At 35.3% G+C, this 10930-nt stretch overlaps 2 protein-coding genes across 2 annotated transcripts; one reads left to right on the top strand and one right to left on the bottom strand.

Annotated features, from left to right (window-relative positions):
* Nucleotides 1–3816: 3816 nt before the first annotated feature.
* LOC131635437 (uncharacterized) lies at nucleotides 3817–5208 on the bottom strand. Its single transcript, XM_058906060.1, has one exon. It carries the CDS (start codon nucleotides 5206–5208, stop codon nucleotides 3817–3819), a length of 1392 nt encoding a protein of 463 aa, XP_058762043.1.
* A 397-nt stretch (nucleotides 5209–5605) lies between these two features.
* LOC131635441 (purple acid phosphatase 18-like) lies at nucleotides 5606–8582 on the top strand. Its single transcript, XM_058906063.1, has 5 exons — nucleotides 5606–5837; nucleotides 6676–7344; nucleotides 7557–7745; nucleotides 7816–7904; nucleotides 8047–8582. Exons 1-5 carry the CDS (start codon nucleotides 5637–5639, stop codon nucleotides 8231–8233), a joined length of 1335 nt encoding a protein of 444 aa, XP_058762046.1. The 5' UTR covers nucleotides 5606–5636; the 3' UTR covers nucleotides 8234–8582.
* Nucleotides 8583–10930: the final 2348 nt, after the last annotated feature.

Below are 10930 nucleotides of genomic sequence, written 5' to 3'. Positions count from 1 at the left end.
CTGTTGTTATTTTTCAGATTGAGGAGTAGCTCTCGTACTTGGTGAGGATTAGCTCGTCAAGTAGTTCGTTAGAGTCAGTTGGGTCCGTGTCATGCTCTGGTCGTGTAACACTGGGGGCGTCGTTAGAGTTACTTGTTAAACTCTTTTAATTTTGGATGGATTTTTATGTGGATGTTTTAAGTCTGTGACTTGGCTGTTTGTTATTCAGATGTTAAAAATAATTCCGCTGTGTTAACATGATGATCTGAATAAATTTGGTTGACGTTCTCTTTATGGCATGACATGAGTATTATTGTTTAATTATTTGGAAGTTGTAATACCCTTTTCATGTTTACTCTGATTATTATTTATTATTTATTATTTATGCGGGGTATTAGAAGGGTGTTACACAAACAACATAAACAACACTGCATATGCAAGACAGAGCCACATCTTTGGCTTGAGGGGACCATTCAGGCCTAATCATGCTAGCACAGTCAGCAAGACAGAAAATGTTACCCGTGAATTGAAGCTTTTGCTTCAGCCAATTCCAAATTTCGACAACAAACTTGCAGTGGAAGAATAAATGTGAGGAAGTTTCAGCACTTTCCTTGCAAAGAGAACACATGGATGGGAACTTAAACCCACGAGCGGCCAAATTATCATTAGTAGGCATCTTGCCATGGTCAAGCCTCCAAATTAACATGGAATAAGCAGGAGGTACGTTTCTGTCCCAAGGGTACAGGGCCAGCTTTCTACCATTTTTCTTTTTATTCAACTCATAAGCCAATTTCAGAGTTAATTCTCCATTAACTGCATCAGTCCAAGCTAATGAATCTTCCACCTCATTGTCATAAATTTCTATTTTCTCCACCATAAGCTCCAAATTAGGGAAGGCAGTTAGCACATTAGATGGGATTCTCCAAGATTTGTCCACCATCCAATCTTTAACCTTAACCTTAAAATGCTTGCTAAATAATTCAGGAATCTTGAATACCACAGCAAGGGGCTCTTCCAACCATCTATCAAGCCAAAAATTGACATTGGCTCCATTTCCAATAATCCAATGAGTTTTATCTAGGACCTTCTGATAGTGTTCCTTAATGGTAGACCATATAGAAGAACTTATGTGATAAGAAATGGATTTCCTGTTTCTAAGGACCCGAGCTGCCAACAAATGACTCCAGGATTTATCACCTTTCGCAAATTCCCAGCAGAGATGAAGATTGGTTGCATAGTTTAGCACCTCCAGCGATTTAAGCCCAAGACCACCATCTTTTAACTTGTTGCAGCATTGCTTCCAAGCAACAGTGACCATTTTCCTCTTCTCCAGGCTGCCACTCCATATAAAGTTACGCATCCAAGTTGTCAACTGTTTTATAAGCGCCCCTGGCCAATTGTATATGGATATACAATGTATCATCATGCTTTGAATCACTGATTTAACCAGCTGCAACCTTCCAGCCATAGAGAGCAGCCTTGCTTTCCAACTGGCCAGCCTAAGTTTGATTTTATCTGCAACATAAAGAAAGTATATAGGTTTAGGTCTACCAATGAAAATAGGAGCCCCTAGGTAAACAAAAGGAGGGGTGGCCATGGAAAACCCAATCAAATCAGCAAGACTTTTGAATCTCCCTAAGGACATGCCCCCTGCATAAATTAAAGATTTAACCGAGTTACAAAATTGGCCAGAACAACTAGCATAATCTTTGAGCAGCATGTCAATGGCAGTGATGGATTTGTGATCACCCCTGCAAAAAATCATGATATCATCTGCATATAAAGTATGAGAAGGCACAAAAGAATTTTTAGAAGCTTTTATGAGGTTGATTTGATTAGTATTCACTAATTCAGAGATTCCCCTGCTCAGAACCTCTTCAGCAATGCAAAAAAGTAATGGTGACAAGGGATCTCCTTGTCTAACACCATTAGTGCATTTAAAATAACCAGCTTGAAGACCATTGAAACCAATAGAAAGATAGGCAGAATTTAAGATAGTGTTGATCCAGCTGCAGAACTTGTTGCAGAAGCCAAAACATTCAAGCGTTTTAAGAATAAATTTCCAGCTTATAGTGTCAAAGGCTTTAGAGATATCAATTTTCAAAGCAACATTACCACTATAGCTTTTATTATGGAGAAGATTTATCGCTTCAGAAGTAAGGCAAATGCTATCCTTAATATTTCTTCCCTTAACAAATCCATTCTGCTCTTTAGAAATCAGGGAAGGCATAATAGTTGCAAGTCTGTCAGCTATGATCTTGGAGATGATTTTGAATTTACAATTAGCAAGAGCAATAGGCCTATAGTGATTTATGGTATTGGGTTCATTAGTTTTAGGGATCAAAACAATGGTATTAGAGTTAAAATGAGGCATAACCCAGTCTTGAGTGAAAAATTGATTTACAGCTCCAATAACTTCTCCTTTAATAATGTTCCAATATTTTTGGAAGAACAAAGGACCAAAACCATCCGGCCCTGGAGCAGACTCAGAGTTGAGATTCATGACAGCCTTGAAAATCTCTTCATCACTAGGAATAAGGGTGAGCATAGCATTAATGTTGTCATTAAGCAAACAAGGGATGACTCTTTGGATAAGCCCGATGTCCTGCAGCTGCACATTTTGATTAAAGAGGCCAGAAAAATGATTAATGAGATAAGGCTCGATGACCTTACCATCCGTAGTAACCGAATCATTAACATTAAGAGATGTAATTATGTTGTTTTTCCTCTTTATTTTGGCATAAGTGTGAAAAAAATTGGTGTTTCTGTCACCCTCACAATGCCACTTAATGTTTGCTTTCTCTTTCCAGAAAGCTTCTTCAAGAATTAAAGCCTTCTCCAAGGCATGCTGAGCTTTAGCTTCCTCCACCTGCAAACAATCATTATAGCCAGATATTCCTATGTTCCTCTGAATATCATTAAGAGCCTGTTCAGCCTTAACAACTCTATCTTTCACATCCCCAAATTCATGTTTATTCCAATCTTTTAGCTTGCCTTTTAACAATCTAAGCTTTTTGTCTAATATGTACATGGGGCAGCCATAAATTTTAGTGTTCCAAACCTCTCTAATGAGTTTCTCACAATTCTCATTGAGGCTCCACATCTTTAGGAACTTGAATTGAGATTTAACCTTAACACTATAAAAGTCACAAGTGTAAAGGAGGGGAAAATGATCGGATTTAACTCTGTTTAAGGTATGGCACACAATGTTAGGACACTTATCCATCATGTCTAAATTACACATAACCCTGTCCAACCTCTTCTCAGTAAGCTGAGTGCCTTTTCTACCATTGCTCCAAGTGTAAAAGTTACCAATGGTAGGCAGATGGTGCAGGTGGTTAGAATCAGCCCAATGAAAGAACTCTCTCATGGAGATAGTGTTAGGATTGTGTCTACCTTTATACTCATCCGCACTCACAATGGCGTTAAAGTCACCAATAAAAGACCAAGGGTCATTGGTATTAGCAATAAGATTAGTAAGATTATTCCAAAGTTTTCTTCTAATAGTGTAACAAGTAGAAGCATAAATAACCGAGTAGCAAAAAATCTGATTGTTAATGTTAATAGAGAAGGACACATGTTGATCATCAATAAACAGTAAAGAGGGGTTCAAGGATGACTTACAGAAGCACCATAGATTAGGCAGAAGGCCATTCCTTTGATTGAAAGCAAAAGGCTTGAGATCTAACCTGTGCATCCAAGCTTGCGGGAAGTTGTTATAATCCATCCAAGGTTCAGCTATAAAAACAAACTCAGGAGAGTTGTTCTGAATCAGATTTTTTAGGGCCAATCTCGAGGATCTATTTGCTATGCCCCTAATATTCCAATAAAGGCATTTCATAATGTAAGATTTTTGGGACCAGCATTTATCCTGGTGATAGAAGCAGAGCTCGACTTTTTGTTTCTTCTCTTTTTACTAGAAACTAATCGGAAATCTCTGTGTTCAAACAAATCCACCCCGGGATCATCTTTGTCAGCCATGTTATCCCATGATTCTTTTAGAAAATTAATGACCTGTTCCTTATGCCGATCATCCAGTTGTGTTTCAGGCACAAAGTTGACTAATTGAATAGCATCTACATATTCGCTCTCTGATGAGCCCTCAGCATCCTGAGAATCAACAGCATTAATGACTAATGTTCTGTTCTCCCTGAGTCTAATACCTTCATCTACCTCATTAATGCTATCAATATTGTTTCCATTGGAGTTATTTTCAACCAATTGAGCTTCCACTGAATTGTTAACAGCCATAACCACTTCAATAACTGCATTTCCCTCTGGCCCCTGAATCTTGTCAGTAGGAAGAATGCTATTATCTTTAGATGTCTCTCCCCTTGTGAATTTCTTTCCGGTTGGGACATAGACATTATTGTCATGTTTATGTACGTGAGTTTTGCCTTTACCTTCTGCCAGCTCTTTTCTTTTGCAGTTCTCGACAGAATGACCAATGTTATTGCAAAAGGAGCAGAATTCCGGAATTTTTTCATATTCAATATCAACAAAGAAGGCAAATCCTATTCTTTCCACAAGGATTTTGTAGCTTAGCTCCTTTGTGAGATCCAGGTCTACCAGAATCCTTACGAAATGCCCAAACGGTCTTTCGAACGCAGACTTATTAGAAGCAGAGTCAATGCAGATGGGTGTACCGATGCTGCTCGCAATAGCAAAAAGGATTCTGGGTCTCCAATATTCCTGTGAAAGGCCATGAATCCTGATCCAAACTTGAGCCGAAGTTTGTTTCAGTGTTGCAGGTATGAAATCTTTGGTCCACGGGAAAAGTTTCAGGCTACCATTCGGAATTGACCAAGCGTTTACCGACCTTACGCGCTGAACATCTTCAAGAGAGGAGAACGCAAACTCAAAGAAGCCTTTGCCCAACGAAGTCACACCCCATTTACCCAGGGAAGGCCATATCTCCATAAGCTTACTCTTAAGATTCAACACCGTGAGAGGTTGAGTTCCTTTCGTCCAGACCACACGGCCATGTAAATGGTGTTTACATGCCTCCACTCCGAGAGCGTATTCCTCCTCCGGAATCGTAATGGCCAACCGATCCCCTTTCATACAAGGAATGGGCAGCTGGCTTAGCGGAATGTTACAGACATTGTTTGAAACAACATAAGCAAAAGACTTTGCCTGAACCGTGGTCGAGCTAGACACATTGTGAGTGTTGTTCGGTGATTTATCTCTGTTGCAGTGTGTTTCCGGGAAAAGAAAGGATGTGTCCATGAGATAGAAGGATAGAAGAGATGTAAAGTTGGAATGAGAAAGAGGTTAAGGGGCGAAGGCTGAGAAAGCGGAGAAAGCACGAGGAAAGCGAACGGTGAATGAGAGCAACGACCAAAAAACTAGCCGTTAGCGATGAGTGTTTTCATCTTTCAACTGTTATTCAATGTCCAATGAAGGGATCAAAATTGGAAAAAAGACATAATAGAGAGATCAAAGTTGCATTTAAGCCTTTATTTTTTTAAATAAATTAAAAGGATTTTAACTCTTTTAAATAGATGGAATTAGCTTTGAACTCTTTTGAAAAATGAAAAAAATTTATCCAAAAAGTAATAAAACGACAAAAAAAAAAAAGTCACACTCACACAGTGACAAAAAGCAAAAGTACACAACAAAATCCACCAACCTCAATAATATGACACACCGACTGAATGATTCATAGATCCCTGAAGTACACTCTTGTCCTTCAGTTTCACCATTTTGTTTGCCTAACAATGAAACTCAAACTGATTCCAACCATTTTATTGATCCTGTCAGTAACCACCATTGCTGATGATGTTTACATTCGACCTCAGCCTCGAAAAACCTTGCATCTTCCATGGGATCCAAAACCCCCTTCTTATCCTCAGCAGGTATTTTTCTGCAAAATCACTACTTTTGTATACCCTTTTGCTTTATTAGTCTTGTAAGAGAACCACGTTTGTGTTTCTGGCATTTTTTTATTTAGAAAAATTATTACTTTTATTAGCATATTTCGCATGTGAAAACGTTTTTCTTTGTGTTCATACCTCATTTTAGTGCAATTTATTGTTTATGGTTTTCTGCTACAGTAATGACCTCTGATTTTCGTGTGTTCATTATGGATTGTGGATGGCAACAATACTGATTTTTATGAGAAGGTGCAAAGTTTAGTTTATTTTTGGTTTCACATTTGGAACATGCAGAATTGATTCGGGATGTGTAACATTGATTTTAACATGTTTGGTTGCTCTTGAGTAGAACTAATTATGCTTTCCATAATTGATTCTACATTAATGTAGAATTTGTAGTTTCTTAGTTTAACCGTGATTTTTCCGCTGAAATTTATTGTTCAACTCATTTTTGCAGCAACTTATACAAACATAAATCACTTTACCTTCAATTCACTTTTAGCCCGAATCAATTTTATTTAGCACAGAACCTAACACTTGCTTAGTGAGGCTGCTAGTTTGATTTGGGAAATGGATTCCGTGCAATGGCACTGAAGTCAATTTACCGAGCTTAAAATATGAATTGTTCTATCTTCGTCGAAGTATTCGACTTATGAGTGTGTGGTATTGTAAGTGAAGTATAATCCATTGATGTTTGAGTATTTGGTTGAGTAATGTGGCAACAGTTTGTACTTGTAATCACTTGTTTTTGTTATTTGCTCTTGATTGCGATGAATAAATGTTTCTATTCAGATTCTTATACGAAAACTGTGTATTTCAGGTACACATTTCTTTGGCAGGAGACAAGCACATGAGAATTACCTGGATCACTGATGACAAATCTGCACCTTCAGTCGTTGAATATGGAACATTGCCGGGGAAATACAATTCTGTAGCTGAAGGAGAGACAACCTCTTACAGTTACATTTTCTATAGCTCAGGAAAGATACACCATACAGTAATAGGCCCTTTGGAGCCAAGTTCTGTTTACTTTTACCGATGCGGTGGACAAGGTCCTGAGTTCCAGCTCAAAACACCTCCAGCTCAATTTCCGATTTCCTTTGCCGTAGCAGGAGATCTTGGCCAAACCGGTTGGACTAAATCAACGTTAGACCACATCGGCCAATGCAAATACGATGTTAACCTGATTCCTGGTGATCTTTCCTATGCCGATTATATTCAGCGTCGTTGGGACACGTTTGGTAGGCTTGTCCAGCCACTTGCTAGTGCTAGACCATGGATGGTAACACAAGGGAACCATGAAGTGGAACATCTACCGCTGTTAAAGGAGGGATTTATATCCTATAATTCTAGATGGAAAATGCCGTTTGAGGAAAGTGGATCGAGTTCAAATCTCTATTATTCTTTTGAAGTTGCTGGTGCTCATATTATCATGCTTGGTTCCTATGATGATTATGATGTGCACTCGGAACAATATAGATGGCTAAAGGTTAGTTGTTTACTATTTTCTAGTCCTCGCAATCGCAATGGCGGCCATCCTGCTAACTCCTATGCCGCTTTAGTAGTTTTAGGTCTGGCGCTCCACGCCGCTATCTAGGATTAACAACATAGCAATAACATACTTAGTTTCCCTGAAACCTATGAATGAAACGTGGTTAAACATTCTTAGTTTTAATCTTTTTATATCTATGTAATCTACAGACAGATTTGTCGAAGGTGGACAGGAAAAGAACACCTTGGTTGCTTGTCATATTTCATGTCCCGTGGTATAATAGTAACACGGCTCATCAAGGTGAAGGTAGTGATATGATGAAAGCCATGGAGCCGTTGCTTTATGCTGCTAAAGTTGATTTAGCTTTTGCCGGTCATGTGCACGCATACGAACGCTCGGTATGCTTACATTGTAAAGTTTACTTATGGCTCATAATTGAATCTCGGCTAATACTTGTGTTATTTACAGAAACGTGTATATAATGGAAAACTAGATCCTTGCGGTGCTGTTCATATAACGATTGGTGATGGAGGGAACAAAGAAGGTTTAGCTCATAAGTAAGTTTCATTTTATTGAAGTTGGTTTCAAAATTATTCTTCGAGTTTTCTCTGATATTTTCTCAGTTCCTTTTTTACGTGTCATTTAAGATTCTTAGATCATTCTTAAGATTTGTATGGTTGTGTCGTTGATGTTTGGCAGGTATATAGATCCGTCTCCAAAGTGGTCAGAATTTCGCGAAGCAAGTTTCGGTCATGGTGAGCTAAAGATTGTAAACTCGACGCATGCGTTCTGGAGTTGGCACCGTAATGACGATGATGAACCGGTTAAATCTGATGATATTTGGATTACCTCTTTAGTCAGCTCAGGTTGTGTTGGTCAGAAGTGAAATGAACTTGAGCATGCACCTGTGACACCTTAAAATCCTTTGATCTTCTTTATTTCCTCAACAAAGGATTAGTAAAGAGTTTGGTTGTGATTTAAATCATGCAAAAAAAAAAAATATTGAGATTAATATATAGAAATATCAGCTTGAGGTATTCTAGTACTATAGTAATATATAAAGTTGGTTGCCTCTTAATATCACTTTTATTAGTAATAGATGGTATTGTTGCCAATGTAATGTTGTCTTAACTTGAAAAATGGTTGGTTGGTTGGTTGGTTTAAGAAAAGAAATGTCAAAAAGTTATTGCTTGTGTAGTATCAATGATAAGTAACTAACCTCCTTATTTTGTATATTTAGAATGGAATTTATATTTGTTTAGATTCTTAGGCTATGCAATAATTAATGATATGACAGTTCTATTCATGAGTATAATTAGCCAAATTACTTTGGCTCTGATTGGGTGTTTGAGAAATCTTACATCTTAATCATGAGTGTTAAGAGTGTTTTTGTAGAAGTAAATAAATGTTCATGATTTATATATTTGTGTATGTCCGTTTTTTTTTTACACCTATTAAACTCTAAACCCCATAAGCAATTCCAATTTCAATTTTTCTTCCTTTTCATTTTATCTTTTATCATATTAAATTAGGGGTGTTGGCGGGTCAGTTTGGTTCGGTTTTGAGAAAATCTGATATCCCATACTGATTAAAATTAAATGGATTAGTTTATATTGGATTTACAAATTTTTGCGATAAAACCCAAACCGATTAAAATTAAATGAATTGATTTAGATTGGATTTGCAAGTTTTTGCAATAAAGCCCAAACCGAATCGATCCGAGAAACAACAAGTTGGTTTGAGTTGAATTGATCGGGTAGATAAAAAAATACAAAAATATTTAAAAGAAATAACTTATTTATAGAAATTAATTTTTCATAATAATATAAAAATATAGCATTAATAGTGTTCAATTATAAATATTAGATTAGAATTTTTTTCTAAATAGATTCAAAAATATCTAACAAAAAAATATCTAACATTAAGACTTTTGAATTTATAATTAGTCACTTGAGTTAATATGATAAAGAATGTGTTTCATAGCTCTATGTTGAGTTACCACATTACACTAACAATTTTTCTAATAACAAATTAAAATAGCATAACTTGTCCACATACAACATTTTACTTTTTTTCTAATTGAAATTGAATGTTTGGTAGTAATTTTTATGATAATTAATTATGGTTAGTTTGAATTAGATTTACGGGTAGAAAATTGAAAATCTGATGCCTAAACCAATTGTCATTTGGATTTCATTTGTTTGGTTCGGTTCTTGCTCAAATTGAAAAAATATTCAACCCAAACACTATGGTTTGGTTCAAATTCTAGTTTGGTTCGAATTTATCTGAACCAATGAACACCCTATACTAAATTACTCAACAATTACATAATTTTTATTCTTTTTACTTTATTATCCATATTTTTTTCATCAACCAAACAGTATTACAAATTTAAGGATTAATTTATTTTAATTAACTTTTTTCATAAGTAAATTTTTTTAAAAGGAAATAAACAGAGTTTTAAGAAATTGTTCATGAACTAAAAATAAGTCTTCACTGTTTATATTAAATTAAGAAACAACACCTCAGATAAATAAACAAAAAAGCGAAGATCCATTTTAGTCTCTCACAAAAATCATACGACCTAAATTAGTCCCTCACAATAAAAAGAACCCGATTTAATCCCTTACAAAATTTAACCGGACCATATTAATCTTTCTATTAATACTTTTTAAATATGTTTTTTCCTACTTTTAAACTGTGACTAGAATGAGACGATGTATTTTATTTTTTAAATACTAAATTAATTTTTAATTTTAGTTTCATTTTTAAATAATTTTGATTTAAGAAATTTAATTTCATTTTTAAACAATTCTGATTTAAGAATATTCAAAAAGCCAAAATTAATTCTTATAAGAAATCGAACCCAAGAGTTTTAAACAATATCTTAAGTCTTTGTCACTAATAATATTAAATAATTTTGAATTTAAAACAAAAATTAAAAAATTTATACAAATGAGGTCTCAAATCTAAGTCCGATAAATGATAATCATTATTGATATTTGTTTGTTATTTAAAATAAGTAAATGTTTGTTCTAAATTATTAACTTAAGTTTTCATTATTAACAATATTAACAATAGAAATTGATTTGTCTAGTTGTGGAGTGACTATCAAACTTGAACGGACTTGGGTTTAAGACCCCTTTTGTACAAATTTTAACTTTTTTGTTTTAAATTCAGAATCATTTAATATTATTAAAAACTATAGGAAGAATTATTTGCCATGAATGTACATTGGACTAGTGGTAAAGACTTAAGATATTTGTTAAACGTTTTGGGTTCAATTCCAGTCCAATCACGGTTTAAAAGTATGAAAAAAAACCGGTTTGAAAAAAATATTAACATAAGGACTAATATGATCCGGTTAAATTTTATAAGGGATTAAATTGGGTTTTTTTTGTTAGGGACTAATTTGGGTTGTCTAATTTTTGTGAGAGACTACAATGAGTCTTCACTCTAAACAAAATCAACTTTTTTTACTCCAATAATTATTGAAAAAATTTAATCAAATTAATTATTTTTGCATTTTTATGAGGCTTAAATACATTTTTGGTCCTCGTAAGTTAGCGAGTTTTTGATTTTC

Source organism: Vicia villosa, unplaced genomic scaffold, assembly GCF_029867415.1.
Source record: "Vicia villosa cultivar HV-30 ecotype Madison, WI unplaced genomic scaffold, Vvil1.0 ctg.001488F_1_1_1, whole genome shotgun sequence".
NCBI lineage: Eukaryota > Viridiplantae > Streptophyta > Magnoliopsida > Fabales > Fabaceae > Vicia > Vicia villosa.
Note: the sequence above shows the minus strand (reverse complement) of the source record. Positions and strands in the feature narration are given on the sequence as shown.

Excerpts from the sequence above, each read along its gene's own strand:
- LOC131635437 (XM_058906060.1), bottom strand. The coding sequence starts at position 5,208 with ATGGACACATCCTTTCTTTTCCCGGAAACACACTGCAACAGAGATAAA.
- LOC131635441 (XM_058906063.1), top strand. The coding sequence starts at position 5,637 with ATGATTCATAGATCCCTGAAGTACACTCTTGTCCTTCAGTTTCACCAT. Across the intron at positions 5,838-6,675 it reads CCCCTTCTTATCCTCAGCAG|GTACACATTTCTTTGGCAGG; the intron begins GTATTTTTCTGC and ends TGTGTATTTCAG. Across the intron at positions 7,345-7,556 it reads AACAATATAGATGGCTAAAG|ACAGATTTGTCGAAGGTGGA; the intron begins GTTAGTTGTTTA and ends TGTAATCTACAG.